Genomic DNA, 21,874 nt, shown 5'->3' with positions numbered 1-21,874 from the left:
TTATGAATATGATTTTAGTGTATGTATAGCTAAGAGGCACAATCAAAAGGTTTCTGGGTGTTAATTTCACACACTACGGTTTTCTGTTTAGTCTACACAAGGCCAGACATGTAACATTCCCAAAATTTTATTTATATAAGATATATAAAAACTTATGTTATTAAAAGGATGCATGATGGGTAAATTGACCAATAAAAATATAAGGTGTTTTTGGCAAGCGTAGGAACCATTTAATAATTAAATTATAAAAATATATTATATTTGAACCTACTCTGTTTTTAATGAAACTTTGTTCAAAATATAGATAAAATTATCCTCGTTCTAAATGACATATTTATTATTTTATAAAACGTTATATTTTAGAAGTTATAAATGCCAAAAAAGTAAAGCAGTTAAATTAATTATAAATATATATAATCATTAATAAAAGTATATATTAAACGTAAACATCTAAAGGTTTACGTAGCCTTTAAATAATAAATAAAAAATAAAATACTTCAAAACTAAAGTCATATGTTAGTACACGTAAGTCTCAAAGAAATAAAATAGTTAACATTAATATTTAAAAAATTCATGTTACGTAAAAGCATTTCAAACTTTAGTATAAACTAGTGGTTAATCCCCGCGTTGCGGGTGCGGGGGTTATAAAACCATGCTAAATAGTAAAGCAAGCAAACTACAATCAAAACCGTAAAAAATCATAAAACAAAAATGCGAATTTATAGTGCCATATGACTAAAACGTAAGCAAAGACAAACGCAAACTTATACCACGAGCTAGCGTAAATGTAGACAACCCCGAATTTTTATCGACAAAGCTTTAACCTAAAGACAAAATTTAAAGAGGCAAAGAAAAACATACAAATTTTTGAGGTACTTAACATGTAAATTTTATTCACTAAAAGATAAAAACACTATTAGTTTAATCCCCGTATTGCGGGGCTGGGTAGTAAAGTCATGCTATGTAGTAAGTAAACAACGACAAAAATCGTAAAATAAAAACTTGAATTTATACTGTCACATGATGAAAAACGTAGGTAAAAAAACAAAGTCATACCCCAAGTTGACGTAAAGTGCATACAAACTCAAATTTATTGAGAAAGCTTAACCTAAAAACCGAAAAGAAAAAAAAAAGACAAAACTTACAAGTCTAAATACAAACATGAGGGCCAGACATATCAAACACACTACATGAAATAACAAAAATATAAAATACAAAAGAAAACAAAAAATTAAATACATAGCATTGTCCCTGTATGTTTGATGAGAAAATTTGACTGAAATTAAACAAATGGCATTTTTGTAGGTATGTTGAAAAAGAAGGGTTCTTTGGCTACTGTATCCAAGAACCTACTTAAATTGTTAATATATATAGTAATAGAAGTTCAAGGCTTCAACTTCAAACTCCTTAAATCCTTCCTCTATGTCGCTCTCTCACACTTTATTCTTTTTGTTTAGTAATTCACCCATAATAATAATAGAACCCTACCTCATTTTAACTGTTGTAACCCCTGATCACCGATACCCTGTCCAAGTGACGTAGGGCCCCATAACGTATGTTAAGGCTCTGCCTAAATTCGTTGGGGTTCTGTCTAGTGACGTAGGGATAAAGTGGAATTGGGTCGCTATACTTAATGTGAGTGCACTATATATTCTATTAAATAATCCAGGAATTTTACCAAGATGTATCAACCCTCCAAAATATTTCTGAAACCCCTAATATATTTAGAATACCCTTATATGTTTTTAAATACATCCCGTATGTAAAAACCGAGCCCGTAATACAATATAGTATTTAAATAAAATATAAAAGTTTAAATCTAGGGCTGAGGCGGGCCGCGTAAGCCCACCTCAAACCCTTACGCGGGCGGTATGAAAGCTAGAACCAAACTCCATTGGTTTCTTAAGTCCAGGCGGGCCGCGTAAACCATATATTAAGTTGACGCGGGCCGCGAGTGACCTAAAGTGTGGCGCAGCCCGGTGCCGACACGTGTCGACATTGTGGCAGGTCTAGATCATGACCAGGATAAGCTACGCATTGACTGGAGTTTGACGCGGGCCGCGTAGACTCATGTCTACCCTTACGCGGGCCGCGTGGAGACCAAGTATCAACAACTATAAATAGCAGGCATCAGATTTCATTTCAACTCGCTCACATTTCAATTCTCAATCTCAATTTTATGTAGAAGTGATATTATAGTCGGGTATTATACCCCCTAATTAGCGAAGCTCTGCCTCGTTGTAAGTATCATAACCCCTGGATACGTATTAGATACTCTACCCGATTGATCTAGGGTTCCGTAACGGCTGTCGTGGTTCTGCCCGACGTAGTCGTTGGAATACCGTCTCGGGGAGGGTATTACTAATGTTAAAATGGGTTATTATACTAACGCGTGTGCATTGTTTATTTAATTAGAATATAACCAGGGAATCACAAAGGAAAGCCCTATAATAGCAATGTGAGTAATCTCCTTTTTGTTAACAGATTTTACAAAACCTTAACCTTTTTACAATGCAATTTAGCAGTGATTGAGTCTTTGTAATTCTACAATTACTGCCGGTATGTTAGGGTTTTGTATACAAAATGTGAGTAACGTTACCATTGGACAAAGAGTTAGCCAATGTGTAATATGACCCTCTAGTCAGACTTGACACTACTGAATGAGTAATTGGGTAGATATAAACAATGTGATCGCTCTCAATACTATTTAAATTAAATAAAATGTTTCTTGATTAAACTGGGATTCACTCACCAGTATTTCTTGCTGATAAAATGTTTTAAACACGTGTTTCAGGTAACTTAGTGTGAAGCCAATAAAAGCCAGCTGGAGAGCACTGAAGGCTTGGAAAAGTGGCTATAAAGTTACCTAAAATAAAATAAATGTTTTTATTAAATAAAATAGGATTTATTCCTATGAAAATGTGTGTACTGCAAACTTGGGTTTTATCCCATGTGTTTAATATTATGAAAATGTGGTGGTTTCTCTGATATAATATTTCCTAACTACGGTCCTGATGAAAAAATTTCGCTGCCAAATTAATAAACACCAATACCACCGAAACTGGCTCACGGCCGCCCGCTCCCGGGATAGGGGACGGGGGTTGTGACAAGACACGTAATTGGTCGAATCTATAAACACACATAATTAAACGTACTCGTCTTACCAATGGGCCGACGTGTTTATTTTATAACTTTAAAAGGATATTTTTTTGTTAAAATGTAGGCCTATTTTTAGCTTAAGAGCATCCCTTAACAAATATTTGCTTTGTGTGTAAACCTGTAAAATTATAATAGCATGAAATATAAAAGAAGGTAAAAGAAAATCAGGGTTAACATATCATATTCTTATGAGACCATAAACATATAGTCGCATTCAGGTTGATGTTTTTTTTCACAAATTCCCAAGTTGTCGTGTAAACTATTTAGGTTTGCATAATGTGACATATTTAACATAATTTAGTAATCCATCTAAAAAAATCAATTTTTGCTATACAGGTATGCTAAAAAAATATTTATTATGTGTATTAAATTGTTTGATATTATTTTAACTTGATAAAGGTATATTTAAAATAGTTGTATATGAAAATAAAAGTTAAAAGTGCGAAACTCTAGTCAACAATGAACAAGTTAAATTTGGATTAATAGAATTTAGTAAACATAAAAGAGTTATCATTTCATATTTATTGATGATTTTAGAGGAAGATGTATTTGTTTATTTTACATAAAATGAAACTAAGACCATTTGTAGCTTGAATTTTTACATATCATCATCATCATCATCTTTTCTCTCCTTCGATTCTAGGTGACTATGCTCAAAGCTTATGTGAGCGTGCTCTCTTTCCTTTCTCAGATTCATGCCCTTTCTTCATCGTTCGTCACAAAATATTACATCTCCTTTCCATGCCCTTTGAACCCGTGGACTCTCCTCCAACGTCATCCCACGAACACCCCATTAAGGTTGCCATAATCAGTTTGTACATCACATATATTTTCTAATACATGATTTTCAAAGATTATTATATAGCGTTATGAAATATTATAAAAGAACAATCGGTATTGTTTAACCGTATATATATATATATATCAAAAGGTTTTAAAATATAAATCTAGTGTATTTTGCAGAGGTTATAAAATAATCTTTTTTTTTTGTTAATAGCCGAAGATACCAAAAAAAAAGTTTCTTAAATACAGAGGTTTGTTTAAATAAGAATGAAAGCAATACTTTTTTTTAACGGCTAACAAAACAAAAGCCACTACTCGAGGTAACCGATGACAAAATGTAACCCCACACAACGCTGGATAGCCCAAACCCACCGTCTTAAAAGGCGGTTAGGATCGGATTCGAACATGAGACTTAGGACCTTAAACCAAAATTTTCGTTTCCCCTCCGATTCCAATTGAATCGTAGCTCGTTGGCACAATGAGAGCAATACTAAGACGGTGTTAAGAGGCAACAAATTCCCACCGGTGAAAACACGTCTATCACTGCGGCGGTTTGAGAAGTGAAACCAGGGCAGGGGGGACGAGTGCAAAGATGCAGAATCCGGTTGACACTCCATTCCAACCTACTAACTAATAACAGAAATATAAGAAGACGATGGTCCTGGCAAACAGAATGACCGATGCTGGCTTTTTTTTTCACTCCTGGCTGTATCAACCCAAGATAGCAGGAGAGAATAAAGAAATTTAAGATAATTATGATCTGGGAAGGAAAACCATAGCGAATCTCGCTTTGGCTTTGATTCTTAGATCGGTGTTGATAAGGAACCGATTTTGATTTATGGGTTCCATTCCATCTACAACAGTTGCATCTGTATGTATTTGTAAATTATAATTTTATAATTCTGGTTTGACCATGATGATGATTGGATATAAACTATAAATAAAGTAAGTAGTAATGTAATTTGGAGTGACAGCAAGTAACAATTATTTATTTGGTTGATGTTTGTTGTTTTAATCAAAACGGTGTATCGAACGGAATTGGATAGAGAGGGGTTTTTTTTTTTAAGTCATAGAAAGATGTAGAGATTCTTTAAATTTTTTTTCTCTTTTTCAATTAATTCCAAATTTTAATTTGGGTGGGTGAGGGGAGGGTTGATTTTTTAAGGACTAGCTAGGGTTTCATTCCATTGTTTACTTTACTCATCCATCTATCAGCCCCTTTCGCGATTTGGAGTTGAACAGCATCCATCCTAAAATTAGGGCTCGATTCGCAGATCTCCCTTCGATTCCTTCAAATTTCTCATCTCTCTCGGTTAGTTTCTCATCCTTTTCTCAATTTAATCCCTACGTACTGAAAAATTGGATTTGATTTTGTCTCATTCTCTAGACTTGATGTATTGAAGATGTTTCATGCTCAAGGAACTGCAAAACACACATGTTGCATGCTTGCTGTTTTATGTAGAACCAATAATAAGGATGTTCCACAAGGAGGATTCCCGTTTCCAGATATCACTTCTTCTGGACGTTTAGAGGTATGATTTTTTCTCATTCTCTACTCTACTCTAAGCTAATCTAATCTAATCTAATCTATTTTCTTCTACTTAATGCCAGGTTCAGACTCTAATTAGTCCTACCACTGATGAATTTCGTAAGGCTGTGGATTCTGTGCAGCCAAACATTATATATTTTCAAGGAGAAAGACTTATAAATGATGAGGTTGGATCTCTTGTCTGGGAAGGTGCACAGGATTTACCGGGCTTATTCGGCTCCTCTTTGCCCACAACTGTATGTCACTGAATCCATCGTCATAGATTGTTATATGTTTATATATCTCCACCCTGTGCATTGCATGAATTATCAACATTATTCATATGCTGTCTATTTTTGTTCTTGGTGTTTCTTATATAGAGAAAAACTAAGATGGAACAGATGTTTCAAGGTTTAGTCACCTATTTAGTAACCACTTTCATAATCAACTTATAGTATATTACATCCGCTTTACATTTTATTACTCGGTGTAGCAATGGAGACTTGTTCAACCAGTAACACCATATACATACAAACTAAAATGACCAAAGTTGATGTAAATACACACAGAGCATTTGCCACTCAGCATAGTTGACTATATATACAAAATACGTGTCGTTGGGAATAGGGTGTATATGCCAAAGTGCGCCGTCATATCTGATTGGTTCAGGGGGCTGTCACCCCATGACCACCTGGCATCTTGAAGTTTTTTTTTGACATGTAACATTTATTTAACCTTAAATTTGGAAAAAAAAGTTGGTGTTTTCAAACTTGTGTATAAGCTAATTAGCCTTTTCACATAAGCGGTTTTTTTGCATATATGGCAGCTAGCATGGCATCAGCAGTGCCACATCTATAATTTACAGGTTAAGTCATGTGGTTGGTTTCTAAAATGCGTAATTAATTGTAAGTTAGTTTGTGCATAATTTAAAGCTGGTTTCGGAATTTGGGACAAATCGAAAGAATGCATCCTTAAGTGAGTTAGAGGTTTACTTTGTAACGTTTTTAACAATCATAAATAGTTATTTATTCCAGATATAGATACAGATAGTATTCTCTCATTTCTCATCGGACTGTTCTCATTTTCTCTCATTGCTTATGTAGGTATATTTGGAAATCCCAGACGGTGAAGAAGTAGCAGAGGCACTGCACTTGAAGGTAAGGGAGAGCACTTGAATAAAAATTTTTCCCAGTCTTTTATTTAAGTTTTGAATTTTTCAAATGCACCCTGAAAGATAATATCATGTGCGTTTATCTCTACAGGGGATTCCTTATGTGATATATTGGAAGAACTCATTTTCATGTTATGCAGCCTGCCATTTTCGACATGCACTATTTTCTGTGGTACAAAGGTAATTATGAATTTACTGTTAAGGTTAACACCGTTAAAATCTACATACTTTCTCACTTGCATTAAAATAATCCTTCAACCAAATTCCAACATGTTACGGTTATACAAAACTGTGAGATGAATGGTACATGCGGGTTACTTGTAATGTCCGTACTTAAATATTATATCTATTGTTCTGCAGTTCTTCTAGCCATACGTGGGATGCTTTCCAGCTGGCACATTCATCCTTCAGGTTATACTGTGTAAGGAACAACCTTGTACTCCCCAATAATTCCGAGAAAGATGATAACACATTGGGTCCGTGCCTTCTGGGGGACCCACCCAAGATCAATGTTCCTCCAGCGGAGGCAGGGGGTGAAGATGACGAAGAAAAATATCCTGAGGACCTTCCTGCAATTAAGATATATGATGATGATGTCAACGTCAGGTTTCTTGTTTGCGGATCTGCATGCACGTTGGTAAGTGAAGGTTCAATTCTTTCTTTTTTCTCAAGCCAACAACTTATGGGGTGTTTGGGAATCAGGATAGCTTATTTTTACAGTTTATCTGCTTGTTGTTTTTTCTAAAAACAGATAACCGCTTTTTGAGTTTTTGTATGAAAAAAAGTGCTTAAGCTTATCTTTATTTTAGAGTCAAACAAGCTATTTTTATAACACTGTTTGATATTGTGTATTTCTGTTGGATTATTCTAGGTGGATTCAAAATCACACGCTTACACTTGAAGTGATATGAACTATTTTTTAGTAAACTGAGTATCTGTTTATCTATGTTCAGGATGCGTCTCTATTGGAACCATTGGAAGATGGACTGAATGCTCTTTTGAGTATTGAAGTAAGTAGCTGTATACTATATTTTCACACAGTCTAATACAAGCTGGAAGTACCTGTTTTTCGTAATTATCGTTTTTTTGTTATTCTCAGCACCCAGTTATGCTACGTTGATTAAACTGAGTACTAACGGCCTTATTTTTTGTTCAGATGCGTGGGAGTAAACTTCACAATCGAGTTAGGTGTGTTGATGCATTTCTAGACTTGTGATATTAATGTGATACATATAGTGGAAGCAAGCATTATGAATTACATGAGTGAGTATTTATTATGGTTTGCTGAATTTCACTGCTGATGTGGTATTTTATATGTGACAGTGCACTTCCTCCACCTCTCCAGGCAGGAACGTTTTCTCGAGGTGTAGTGACCATGCGATGCGATATTTCAACTTGTAGTTCTGCGTATATTTCGCTTTTGGTATCAGGAAGTGCGCAAACATGCTTTGATGATCAGGTGTTTATCATATCATCATATGCGTTGTTTATTTCTTATGGTTTCTAAAACTTCATGCTTTCTTCTTTTCAGCTTTTGGAAAATCATATAAAAAGTGAAGTCATTGATAAAACTCAGTTAGTTCAGGCAGTATCCAACTCCGATGAGAACAAACTATCTGTTTGTGAACCTCGAGAATCCGCTTCAATAGCCTGTGGAGCCACAGTATTTGAAGTTTCTATGAAGGTCCCTTTATGGGCTTCACAGGTTCATTTTCCCCTTTTTTGAAGTTAAGGTCATTCGCATCATTTTACACCATTAATATTTTGTTTTTTTTTGTTAAATTTTTCAGGTTTTGAGGCAGCTAGCACCAGATGTTTCTTACCGTAGTTTAGTTGCACTCGGTGTTGCTAGTGTTCAGGGTTTAGCTGTTGCTTCGTTCGAGAAAGATGATGCAACCAGATTGCTTTTCTTCTGTAAAAAAGTAGATAACAATATCCATGACAGGATGACCAATCCCCCCATCCCCCCATGGATGAGGCAACCTCTCCCAAGTAGAAAACGACAAATCATAAACTCAGAAACGAGTCGTAATAACGGTATGGAATCAGGGAACGGGTATGTAATGGTTAGGCAGAAAACAAAAATTGCTGCGCTGAGACCAATTCCACACATTCGCCACCAGAAAATGCTACCCTTTGTAGGGATTTCAGAGACAAATGGACATGATTTTGGAGGACAAGTGAAGACCCATGTTTCATCCATGCCCTCTAACAAACACAATAGTGCAGGATCAGCCCCTGTGGCTCATCGCAAGTCATTATCAAGCTCCTATCAAGCCAAACACCTAGTTTCATTAAACCCACTTCCTTTGAAGAAACATGGTTGTGATAGGAGTCCAATACATGTTTGTTCTGAGGTTAGTCACATGTCTAAAAGTATAATATCTCATATTTATATGTACTTGAAAATTTTGTAATAGTGTAGTTACCCTTTCAAAACACTAGAAATATTTATATATTCTTCAAAAATTTGTAAAATCATTTACTTATAACAACTTGTTTCACTAAATAACCAAAGCGAACATTATGCGGTGAGATGATTCACCTCATTGGATTTATTACGAAATGGACAAATATGATATTTTTTAGTGGTAATTATGAAATTTGGAGCTTTTAAAAGGTTATACTTACTGTTATCTCAAACCTACAATTTATACACTCTTTCAGGAGGAGTTTTTGAAGGATGTGATGCAATTTTTAATCCTTCGAGGGCATAATCGTCTTATTCCGCAAGGCGGTCTTGCTGAGTTTCCTGATGCAATACTTAATGCAAAGCGTTTGGATCTCTACAATTTATATAGGGAGGTGGGTTATCAAATATACATCTTTTGAGTAAATAAATACAGAAAAGACTTACTTACCCTTTTGCCCTCTTTTAGGTGGTTTCAAGAGGTGGCTTTCATGTTGGCAATGGAATCAATTGGAAAGGGCAGGTTTTCTCAAAGATGCGGAACCACACAGTTACAAATAGAATGACGGTAATTCCTTTTAAATAACAAATTGTGATTTAACTTCTTCGTTAAAAATTCTCTTAATTTTCACCTTAAATGATGTAGGGTGTTGGAAATACACTCAAGAGACATTATGAAACCTATCTTTTGGAATACGAATTGGCACACGATGATGTGGACGGGGAGTGCTGCTTGTTGTGTCGCAGGTTGTTATAGTTTCTTCTAGGCTTGGTTATTAAATTGCTCATTCTGTTTTGATATAACAATCAGCTGTTTGGGAAGGGAGATTTTTAACAAATTCCAAACACCCCTGATTATCTGTGGTTTGTTATGCTAATGTAATGTTTTATCTGAAATTTACAACAGTAGCGCAGCCGGGGATTGGGTGAACTGTGGGGTATGCGGCGAGTGGGCCCATTTTGGTTGCGACAGAAGGCAGGGCCTTGGTGCGTTTAAGGTATGTATGCGGCTTGCATCATGATAAGAGATGACGTATTGAGGTGTGAAATGCGACACAAATGTTTTTTTTTTTAATGTTTGCAGGATTATGCAAAAACAGATGGATTAGAGTACATATGTCCTCAATGCAGCATCTCCAACTTCAAGAAGAAGTTACCGAAAACCAGCAACGGATATTCTTAAAGTAATTCTTACTTACTAGTAATACCATAATTTGGTTTTTGTTTCTAGCGTATCTTCCTAGTTTGTTTGTGTTATGAGCAAAAAAGATGGGGGAGTGGTAATGAGATTAGAGGGTATTTGTGTAATATATGTATATTTACCATTTTGTAGAATGTTTTTTTTTATTTCTCATAATATCTACTTCCTCTACCAGCAACAAAAAATAAATCTGAATACGTACAACTTGATCTAAAATCAATCTTTCTGGTATGGTATTTGTGTTTTAGACGTGGCCATTATATTTAAAACATGACTCTAAGAGCATGTTTGGCTAAATTTTTTCAACCAACTTATTGACTTAATCAAAAAGCCAATAAGGAGTTTTAGTGTTTGGCAAATGTAAAAGTCCTTTTCAAAATGACTTTTTCAAAGTCATCAAAAAGTCATTTTTGAAAAGTTAGAATGTTGCGACTTTTTGAACTAAATTTTCAGAAAACAAAAATGTTTTTTTAATCCGGAAATCTATAACATCCGAATCCTTCAAAATGATTAAATTAGCTATTGTAACATGCAATCGATCGAATGCTGTTACCATAAAATTCTACAGAAATTTATTCGTTCGTTAACTAGTGTTTAATTGGAGCCTTCTTGGTTTGCTCTTTAAATTGGGTTAAGAGGGTACTTTTTTTTTTGAACAGCAATATTTCATTCAAAGAGACACTAGCAAGACACTAGCGCCAATGAAACAAACAACTTACAATTCAAAATTACACCAATCTTTCCACCTTAAAGCTCTATATGCAGTTTTATTTTTGAACCATAAAAATCCCAACGATTTTATTGTCTCCATTGTTTTCACCATCGTCGCCTCCTTCCAAGAAAAGATTGTGTCGTTTCGCGTTTTCCATATGCTCCAGCATGCCGTGAAGATAATCGCTTGAATTGCCTTTGCCTTTTTCTTCTTCTCTAATCTTGTGTATTTGTGAAAGTTAATTAGATCCATCATTGTAAAAACAAAAATAGGGGGAATCCTACACCACTGACCCACCGCTTGCCATACTCGACATGCGAAATGACAAGCGAAAATGATCAACATTCTCTTCGTCTTCGCCGCATAATTTACACGTGTTCGGACCATTTAACATGTTCCGACGTTGCAATGACGTCATAGTTGGAATCCGGTCCAAGCTTGCTTTCCAAATGAACGTGTTGACTTAATGTATATTATTAAACATCATTAAACGTTTGGTCCTAACTTATTGTTTTTAATTTAATTTATTATTTATTCTAATAAATTTTCTTATATGTGTTTCGTAAAAAGTATTGTTTAAAATCTTTAGTATTTTATACGTAAAAAAGTTTATAGAACGATTTGTTTTAGCGCGCCGCAACACGCCGGGTTTTATAATAGTTGGAATTTAATAAAAACAACTTGGTAGGCTTCTCGTGACTATTTAGTAAGTTTCTTTCAAGTGGGTTTTGTCATCTATAGACTTAAAACCATCAATCATGATGTTTTCAACTTGTTGATTAAATTCAGTTTGATCATGTAGCTAATTCCAGAATTTAGCCATATGTATTTTTGTGAAATTTGATCAAAATTAGTCTAGCATGAAATCTTACGTAAATATATGTTTTATTTATCACTAATGTTTTTACCAATTATTACCTTACACACCCCCTAATCCAACATTTCACCCTAAATTTACACCGTTTTAAATCCCCAACCGCATAAGAATGAACACCTTTCCATCACACCCCCTATACTCAAACTTACACTGTTTTTTTTGAGAAAAAAATGATTTTTTTTTACTTGTAACCCAAAATTTTCCTCCTTTTCGATTTAAACTCGCAAAATTTGATTTTTTACTATTTACCCAGAACTTACCATCTTTTACAATTTGAACTCACAACTTTTTTACTTTCAACTTTGATCCCCTATACTTTTCATCTGTTGCAAATTTTCATTTTACATTCTAAATTTTGCGAGTTAACACGACGCAACATGCGTGGTTCAACGTTTTTACGTTTCGTTCTAAATTTTGCAACTTAACACGGCGTAACGTCCGTCTGTGGTTCAACGTTTTTACCTCTATTTTTTCTCCTGTTTGACAGGTTCGTCGCAACGTGCGGGTCTTAGATCGACTTAGTTATTTTTTTTCTATGATTTAAGTTTCGATCTAATTTATTCACGTTAACATGCTGCAACTTCAATGTTGCTGGTTATCAGTGATGGTGTGGCATTGGTGCTATTTGGCACGATTTTACGTCGTGCCGGGGGGGGGGGGGGTAATTCTAGTTTAAATACTTAACTATATAAATATTTAATTAGTTGAATTTAATATTCAATTTTAAACTTCTTTTATTCAATTTAAAAAAAAAAACACATATGATCAGGTCAGGTCGGGCAACATGTCATGTCAGAACAGGTCTAACCATTGTTTAAGACAGTTCGGGTTAGATTATGCTCTCCAAAAGAATTACAATACTATTTATGTTTTTATGACTAAATAGCATTTAAATTTACATTTACTATTTGTATTTTTATTACTAAATACTATATAAATTAAGTATTATCTTATTTAAAGAGTCAAAACAGTTTCAGATTAGACCGGTGTTTAAAGCAGGTGGGGGTTGCGCTCCCCAAAAGAACTACATTTACTATTTATATTTTTATAAGTGAATACTATTTAAATTATATCGGGTGGGTGTCTAGGGTAAACACTAGTGTATTTGTGAACTGGGCGAACAAATCCTAACCATTGATTTACATCACCAAATCGTAAAATACACTAGTGTATTTTCACCATCAAATCTTGACCATTGATTTACACTTGTGTATTAATAATCAAGGGATATGATTAGTTCACTATAAAGGGTGTTGTTCACAAATAAACCTAACCCTTATATCTTATTTATAATAACTTAAATTAACTTTTACTATTTATATTTTATATCTAAATACTATTGAAATTAAGTATTATTCTATTTAAATACTTAAAAATTTATATACTAATAATACTCGAATATAATTAGTTTTTAAGACAGGTGATGTATACTCCTTAAAAGAGCCACAATGACAATTGCCACATTACACAAGCCAATCTACTAGTAATTGTTAAAGGATGAAACCAATAAATACTACTATTTTTAAATTGTAATATAAAGAGATAACTAATAAATAGTAAAAAGTAAATAATATTTATAACTATTTTATTAAGGTAGAAGAAAAAGAAAGTTACTAGTTTATAATAGTTAGTTCCACCAAACGAATCACGTGAAACATAAAATATGGAGTCAAATAAATAAAAAGCATTAGGATTTGGATTTGGATTGATATTAAAAAGGAAAAGCAAAGGCATTATGCAATCATGATTCATGAGTCAGCCTCTAACTAACAATAGTGTTTCCTTTTGTCTTTTAAAGTAGAAACTACAAACGACTTGCAATCTCTACCATCTTCAATGACACGACCTTAAGTTAAGCGTACGTGTACTGAGGTGGAGGGCATGTGGGACTGGCAAGGACTGGAGGAGGGCATCCGTTCAAACAAGGTGTGAGAAGGATAAGGGTCTACATCCATGAAAACTCTGGGGAAAGGGTCGGACAATTGCTGAGGTGGTGGAGGAGGGAAAAGTTGCCTATCAGGGGTAGGAGCGCTGCACTAGTGACGGTTTTCCATCACTCACAAGATCTAATCAAGTTTTACCACGTCATCGATCACTAGTGATGTTTTTTTTTTATTTTTTAAATATAAATTAACAATTAAACAATTCATTGAACGTTCTGTTCATCTATAGCCATATGTGTAAATATTATTTATTGACTTTACATACTTCTTATTTGTTTATGGATTGAAAAACTAATAAACTCTTGTTTCTTTTCGATAAATAACTTATTTAAGCGTATAAACCTAGGTTGATACCCCGGGAAAATAAGTTTATCGACTCTATTAAAGTTGCAATGACATGATTATAAGAAAAACAAAGCAATCTCTAATCAAATGATTTATTATTGTTAAATGAACAGGGTGCGGTCGACATAAATTCAAACGAAATGATGAATACTTACCTGGTTTTAGTTGTAAAGGTTGTGGAGTTTTGTGACTGTTCCTTTTAAAGAGTTTATGCTTTATTTCGAATTTTAGATTTACTTTAATCATGATAGATGTAAGACCTTTCAAGCATTCAAACTGACAAGAGGGGGGGGGGGGGGGGGGTGTGGTAATAATACACAGGAATACCATGAATAAGAGGAGTTCCTATTTTCTTAGGGTAATAAAACCACTATACAGTTTATAACGATTAATGTCAATAGAAACAAACATCAAATTATGATTTGTTATGCTTAACAAGTTAACCTGATTTATATAGTGGAATGTGTTACAATTTCTACCACTACGCAAAATAAGCCCTTGTCATATATAACTTATTTACATAAAAGGGTTGTATACGGGATGACTTGTTTAATTAAACGGGTTGTATGGAGGTTAAACTATTTAAATAAATCGACCAACCTACCAATCCAAATTACATTATCGAAGTCGACCCGTAATTCATATAGCTCTTGCATTAGAACCTCTTTTAACACTTTTACAACACATTTATTGCATGTCTACCTATTTGACTCTTTAGATAGATGGGTTAAATACCGGCTACAAGATTTGAAGTGTATTCCAAGTTCACAACTAAAATATGTGGGCCATGTTCGGTTCAAAGATTTAAACCACCAATACATAACCCGTTAATTTGCTAACCCAACATAATAAACATCTCTACCATCCTTAGGGTGTAGGGAGTGGTTAAACACTTTGGAGTGGCAAACCAAAAAACCGACCAATCAGGGCGCGCCATGTCAATCAGTCAAAAGTGTTTAAACTTTGGTGAAAAGTGTTGGCAATGGTTTAAACACTTGGTGAAGTGGTAAACTATTTTTTTTTTAAAAAAAAGGAAAAAGGTGTGATTGGTTGAGATAGGAATGGACCCCACCCACAATACCCTCTCTCTCTCTCCTTCCTCCCCTCACCGAATCGTCAAACCATCACCGATTTGGTAAACTTTGAGTGGCAAACTAGTGTTGGCGGCGGTGTTTGCCGAGTGGTAAACTAGTTTGCCACTCTTTGCCGATCACCACACCGTATACCCTTATTCTTATAATGTACATAATATTATGGATGAGCTTGGTATCGTACCGGTACCAAAAGTATCGATCTTGAAAATTGTCAAAAATGAATACCAGTACCAAAAGTGTTTGGTATTATGGTACGATATTCTAAAGTAAAAAGCGGGTAAAATATTGAACCAAACCGAAAGTACCAATCCTGGAAAATGGCAAAAAATGGATACCGAAATTCGATTGGTACGGTACGATTTGGTACCGACAACTTTCGGTACTCACTACTGATTCCTCATCCCTGCATAATACACGTATTTAACTTATTTAGTTTTCTACAAATTTGACTGTTATGTAGTAATTTTCTTCCGTTATCCTTTAAGAAAAAAAAACACATGTTACATTTAGATTTTTTTTGACATTCCGATATATATTGAGTATTTTTTATGTATCGTGAGCTATAGCGAGTATAGTTATCGTTCTGGTACCATGACAAACAAACCAATTACGACTGAACATGTTTTCATGGTTTTAGTTTGCGTAAACCACAACTTTATTTTTTAGGTTACATCTTACATCATTTGTGTGACAAAACCATCACAAATAAACTTTTTTTGTATTGTTAACTATAACTAGTTTTGGTGTCTTGATGAAACGAACCAGTAATTAATAGATAACATTGATTACGTTATTGGTATTAGTGGACGCTACATCTTTTTCTTTAAAATATTATTTGGCTAGTTTTTATGTTTGTAGTCTTTTTGTTTTCGCGACCGTTTGACACATTTTTTATTTTGTTGTTAAACGACTTTTTATTCAATTTCGTTTTTCACTTATACAATGTTGTTAGTTTAATTTTTATTTTCGAATATACCGTGTTACATGATTTTTAGTCAACTTTTTTATGTTAGAAACAAAGCTGACATGAAGTGTGTCTGTACCTAGTTAGCATACACTGGTTTTTCATTTATTTCCATAAAAGAATTATAATTTTAGATTTTCCGTTATTATATCTAAAGGTGTTTAGCATGTTGATGTGATTGATGATATTTCATATTTGTAATGTTTTAAAATATAACGATAACATGAAAATGAATTAGAATCTGTGAATAAGTTTTGAGAAGTAACATTTATGATAATTGGTGAAGTTTTTAACAAAGAAAAGGTTTCTGTTGTGTATTTATGAGAGTGGTATATGGTGGGTGGGGACGATTAAATCAAATGGGAGGGAGGTTAAGCCCCAAAACAAAAGAAACATGAGTTACAGTAGACGCTGACACAACCCACTCACTCCACTGTACTATACCACTCTACCCTTCCTATTTCAAAATCAACAAAATGCTTCCCCTCCTTACCTAATTTCTTCCTTCCTTGCTTCACCACCGGCGGTCATTTCCTCCATGGCCTCTATTACCCTCCACCTCTCAACTTATTTCTTTCTTTTCCTCACACTTTCTGCTACCGACCAACACCGCCAGACGACCTTCATCGTTCGAGTTCAACACGACGCCAAACCATCAGTCTTCCCAACTCACACCCACTGGTACGATTCTACCCTCGCTTCTGTATCCGACTCCCAGATCCTCCTTTCTTCACGTATTATTCACACATACGACACCGTCTTCCATGGCTTCTCTGCCAAGCTCTCCGCTCTCGAGGCTTCCAAGCTCGAATCTGTTTCTACCGTACTCTCTGTTATCCCCGAACAAGTTCGTCATCTGCACACCACTCGTTCACCGGAGTTCCTGGGCCTCAAGACGTCCGACAGTGCCGGCTTACTCAAAGAGTCTGATTTCGGCTCGGATCTGGTTATCGGAGTGTTGGATACCGGGATTTGGCCTGAGAGACAGAGTTTCAACGATAGAGGCTTAGGCCCTGTGCCGGTTAAATGGAAGGGAACTTGCGTTGGTTTCCCATGTAACCGAAAGTTGATTGGAGCCAAATACTTCTCTGCCGGATACGAAGCAACAAACGGTAAAATGAACGAAACGTTGGAGCACCGCTCGCCAAGAGATTCAGACGGTCATGGAACTCACACAGCTTCAATTGCTGCTGGTAGGTATGTTTTTCCGGCCTCAACTCTTGGTTATGCACGTGGTGTGGCTGCTGGAATGGCACCCAAAGCTCGTCTGGCTGCCTATAAGGTTTGCTGGAATGCTGGTTGCTTTGACTCCGACATCCTCGCCGCCTTTGACTCCGCCGTGTCAGATGGTGTAGATGTCATATCCTTAAGTGTTGGCGGCGTTGTTGTGCCTTACTACCTTGACGCAATTGCCATCGGTGCTTATGGTGCTTCCGACCACGGCGTTTTTGTCTCAGCTTCTGCCGGTAACGGTGGCCCTGGCGGACTCACTGTCACTAACATAGCACCCTGGGTCACTACTGTAGGAGCCGGAGCAATTGACCGTGACTTTCCCGCTGATGTAAAGCTAGGAAATGGTAAATTGATTCCTGGTGTAAGCGTCTACGGTGGACCCGCATTGGCGCAACACCGTCTCTATCCGCTAATTTACGCGGGGAATGAAGGTGGAGACGGTTACTCTGCTTCCTTGTGTCTGGAAGGTTCTCTAGATCCTAAATCTGTCAAGGGTAAAATCGTGTTATGTGATAGAGGCATCAATTCTAGAGCTCAAAAGGGGGAAGTTGTTAAGAAAGCAGGCGGCATTGGTATGATTTTAGCAAATGGAGTGTTCGACGGTGAGGGTTTGGTTGCCGATTGCCACGTCCTGCCAGCTACATCAGTCGGCGCATCCTCAGGCGACGAGATAAGAAAATACATCATGTCAGCTTCGAAATCCAAGTCACCCCCTAAAGCCACTATTATTTTCAAAGGAACTAGAATAAACGTCCGGCCAGCCCCCGTAGTGGCCTCGTTTTCGGCACGTGGACCTAACCCAGAATCACCCGAGATTTTAAAACCAGACCTTATTGCTCCAGGACTCAATATTCTTGCAGCCTGGCCGGACAAAGTAGGACCGTCTGGCCTTGCATCTGATAACCGCAAAACAGAATTTAACATATTATCGGGTACATCCATGGCCTGCCCTCATGTTTCCGGTCTAGCCGCACTGTTGAAAGCTGCCCACCCAGAATGGAGCCCAGCTGCAATCAAATCAGCACTCATTACAACTGCTTATACAGTGGACAATCGAGGGGAAACAATGATAGACGAGTCCACTGGAAACTCGTCCACAGTAATGGATTTTGGGGCGGGTCATGTCCACCCACAAAAGGCCATGGATCCTGGTTTGGTATACGACATTAGTTCATATGATTACATCGACTTCCTGTGTAATTCCAATTACACAACCAAAAACATCCAAGTGATTACCAGGAAACACGCAGACTGTAGCCGTGCAAAAAAGGCGGGTCATTCTGGGAACTTGAATGTCCCGTCTATGACGGCTGTTTTCCAACAATATGGGAAGCAGAAAATGTCGACACACTTCATCAGAAGCGTGACAAATGTGGGTGTGGCGGATTCAGTTTACAGCGTGAGCATAAGGCCACCAAGAGGGATGAATGTGACAGTGGAACCAATGAAGCTTGCATTCAGGCGGGTGGGGCAGAAGCTTAACTTTTTGGTGAGGGTGAAAGTGGCAGCAGTAAAGCTGTCTCCCGGGAGTTCGATGACGAAAAGCGGGTCAATTGAGTGGTCGGACGGTAAACACGTTGTAACAAGTCCAGTGGTTGTCACAATGCAAGAACCTCTGTGACTGCCTGAAATATAATTCAACTTTGATGTTTGAAGAGTGGTTGGTTGGTTAATTATGGTTGCTACTAGAATGAATGTATTTAAATCAGAAAGAACCACGAATATGTTTTTGTATAAAACATGTGATTTGATTTGGTGTGTGTTATTATTTATAATATGACCAAGAGTTTTAATATTTTAACTCAAAAAAAAAAAAAATCATTTATCTATACCCTACGTTCACTTAGCAAAATTTATATATTAAAGAAAAACAAACATATTATTATACTTGGTTCTATAAAAGGACATCCTTGGGTTGGGTTGGGTTTGGGTTGAATGTCATAAAGCTAAATGGACTATAGTTACGTGTTCGTCATTTGTCCCTGTGAATTAATGTATAATAACTTAAAATGGAAGACAAGTACTGAAACGTAGGGTACCGTCTGAGCCTAATCGACGTTAATCAGGCCCATTGGACCACACTATGGCTACAGCTACTCCATCCATGCTCAACCTAGGGACCACGGTATATGCTTGTTTTAAATTTAAATGAAACACAGTGGGCCCTTACTGTTCATTGCATTTTGGATTGATTGTACTAAAACTGAAATATCATTTATCCTTTTGCATTTCAACGTAACAAAATAATAATAGTTTACCCACTACCCCAGTGTTCTATACTTTAATCATCACAGGTAAGTATATTTCTATAGAAGAAGGTAAATTCATGACGTGGATACAATATTGTTTGCTGATAACTAGTGTGATTTCCCGTGTTATATGACGGGCTTTAAATTAGTATCTGTCAGATTCATACCAACACTTAATATAGCAATCAATGTTTTAAAAACCGGTTTTTAAATCATACCGGGTTGGGCTTTAAAATGGTTTAACTAGTTGAACCGGGTTGTATCGGGCGACTGAACCGGGTTATTAGTTAACCCTATGAATTCCTTAAAATACAAATTCATCTCAAAAAACAATCAAATCTCAACTTGAATTTATGTAACTGATCATAGTTTTATCTAACTCAAAAAACAATCAAATCTCAACTTGAATTTATGTAACTGATCATAGTTTTATCTAAAAACAACTATTTTTATTATAAACTACTAAGCATTTTAAGAATATTTTTATTAGTTATAAACAATATTGCATTGTACGAGGTGAGTAACAGTTTCAACAACGATGAAATATTGGAATAGAAGGCACTAGGTTAACTACCGGAAATATGGAAGATTAATATTACCTTAATATCGTATTTTATTAAAATTAAGAAATCAAATATTAAGATAATGCAAACCGGTTCAACGGTTTGAACCGGTAGAACCGGATTTACCGCCGGTACATAAGACATACCGTATTCGGGTTTTACCGGCCTTTATCGTACCAGACTCGTGTCCGATATCCGGTTTAACCGGTATAACCGGCCGGTTCATACCGGTATTTAAAACATTGATAGCAATCGACACACTTTTACATCGATTGAAAACCATAAAAATTCGGTTTGTCTCGGCTATAGTATGGTACCAACACTCCATAAAGCTTACGACACCAAAGGAATACTCAATTGCAAATACAACTCTGTTCAAACGAAATTAATACCAGAACGTTCGGAAAATTTAAAAAACAAATACTGGTACCAGTACCGGTGTTCGGACAATATTAGTTCAGTTCGCCATGATAAAGAAAAAAAATTTCCCTCTAACGATCCCAACTTGTAAGAATTTGGCCCTCATTGATCATTTTCTAACATAGGTTTAAAGAGTCTCCAGATGCACTTGAATCTATTTAGGAGATCAAATGCTTATATGTTTGAAAATGATCAATGGAGGCAAACTTTTACAAGTTGGGATCATTGAAGAGAATTTTTAAAGTTAGGATTATTATAGACAAGTAAAACTTAGAATTATTAAAATCCAATAACTCTACAAATAACTACAGTTGTGGTTAGGTGCTTCCTTCTTCATAGTACGTTATGGGCTAACAGATAGAAAAATTTTGAAGTTGGGCCATCTTTGTAATAGCAGCATGGACCAGGCCAGCTAACCTGATAAATTACAATGGTACGCAGGTACATTTACTACGAAGATATAGAACTCAATAAATTAAATTGATTCAGTTTGTGGGCCTAATGACTCTGGGCTTTGGGTTTTCTTTTCTTTTTTAGAAGAAAAACAAATATCAACCACTAAATAGACCGGGTTTTGAATTTTGGTGTACTGTCAATACCCGGGTCGTGTTCGAGTCCGGGTCCGGGTATTGGCCAGGAAATCCATTCCCTGTGTTAGGGGTGTGAATTTTCGACACGACACGAAAACCCGACACGAACCGAACACGAAATAACTGGATAACCGATTTAAAGTGTGTTTGTGTCCGTTTGACCCATTTCAAGTGTGTTTTGGTTCTTACTTTATCACCAACCCCATGGGCGGATCTTAGAAGAGCTCTGGCAGGGCCACGGCCCGGGCAAGTTTTTCGGCCGTAGTGCTAATTTTCCGCATTTCAATAGAAATTTTTTATATATACTATGTTTGGCCCGGGCGGGCTTTTTTTAGTGCCCGTGTCTTTCGGCCCTGGCACGTTCAACGGGCAAGATCCGCCACTAACCAACCCTCTACCACTTTGGAATAGTACTCTCAATGGAAATAGAAAAGGACCTGGAATAGTAGTCTATTGTTCAATTAAAAAAAATTATCAAGAAAACAACCTTTAAAAACGTTACAAATACAGTTCCTAACCAAAAATCAAAATAATTTTTGTTCTTAAATTGAACACACTTCATTTTTTGGTCAAGATATGAAAATTGAAAAGATAAATTTGCTTGACAATTTCTTTTGAACAAAATGCAATTG

The 21,874-nt window shown here is 36.0% G+C and overlaps 2 protein-coding genes across 3 annotated transcripts; both read left to right on the top strand.

The window, feature by feature from the left end:
- Positions 1-4,358: 4,358 nt before the first annotated feature.
- Positions 4,359-10,408, top strand: LOC110880304 (AT-rich interactive domain-containing protein 4). Of its 2 annotated transcripts, none has more exons than XM_022128882.2 (17): positions 4,359-4,813; positions 5,158-5,254; positions 5,330-5,474; positions 5,554-5,727; positions 6,574-6,627; positions 6,733-6,821; positions 7,002-7,278; positions 7,595-7,651; positions 7,798-7,829; positions 7,965-8,100; positions 8,173-8,346; positions 8,432-8,998; positions 9,309-9,446; positions 9,521-9,619; positions 9,698-9,798; positions 9,959-10,049; positions 10,136-10,408. In XM_022128882.2, the coding sequence occupies exons 3-17, from the start codon at positions 5,346-5,348 to the stop codon at positions 10,232-10,234; spliced, it is 2,217 nt and encodes a 738-aa protein (XP_021984574.1). In that variant the 5' UTR covers positions 4,359-4,813; positions 5,158-5,254; positions 5,330-5,345; the 3' UTR covers positions 10,235-10,408. The 2 variants fall into 2 exon arrangements, with proteins under 2 accessions (XP_021984574.1, XP_021984575.1); XM_022128883.2 differs by having other exon boundaries at positions 4,381-4,813; positions 5,346-5,474.
- Positions 10,409-16,549: 6,141 nt separating this feature from the next.
- LOC110880303 (subtilisin-like protease SBT1.5) lies at positions 16,550-19,215 on the top strand. Its single transcript, XM_022128881.2, has one exon. The coding sequence runs from the start codon at positions 16,726-16,728 to the stop codon at positions 19,039-19,041; it is 2,316 nt and encodes a 771-aa protein (XP_021984573.1). The 5' UTR covers positions 16,550-16,725; the 3' UTR covers positions 19,042-19,215.
- Positions 19,216-21,874: the final 2,659 nt, after the last annotated feature.

The sequence above is a fragment of the Helianthus annuus genome, chromosome 9 (assembly GCF_002127325.2).
Source record: "Helianthus annuus cultivar XRQ/B chromosome 9, HanXRQr2.0-SUNRISE, whole genome shotgun sequence".
NCBI lineage: Eukaryota > Viridiplantae > Streptophyta > Magnoliopsida > Asterales > Asteraceae > Helianthus > Helianthus annuus.
The sequence above is the reverse complement of the archived record's forward strand: the minus strand, read 5'-3'. Positions and strand labels throughout refer to the sequence as shown.

What these genes read in the sequence shown, in the direction of transcription:
- LOC110880304 (XM_022128882.2), top strand. Translation starts at nt 5,346, where the DNA reads ATGTTTCATGCTCAAGGAACTGCAAAACACACATGTTGCATGCTTGCT. An exon ending in CTATTTTCTGTGGTACAAAG is followed by an intron (nt 6,822 to 7,001) that starts GTAATTATGAAT and finishes ATTGTTCTGCAG; the next exon opens with TTCTTCTAGCCATACGTGGG. An exon ending in ATGCTCTTTTGAGTATTGAA is followed by an intron (nt 7,652 to 7,797) that starts GTAAGTAGCTGT and finishes TTTTTTGTTCAG; the next exon opens with ATGCGTGGGAGTAAACTTCA.
- LOC110880303 (XM_022128881.2), top strand. Translation starts at nt 16,726, where the DNA reads ATGGCCTCTATTACCCTCCACCTCTCAACTTATTTCTTTCTTTTCCTC.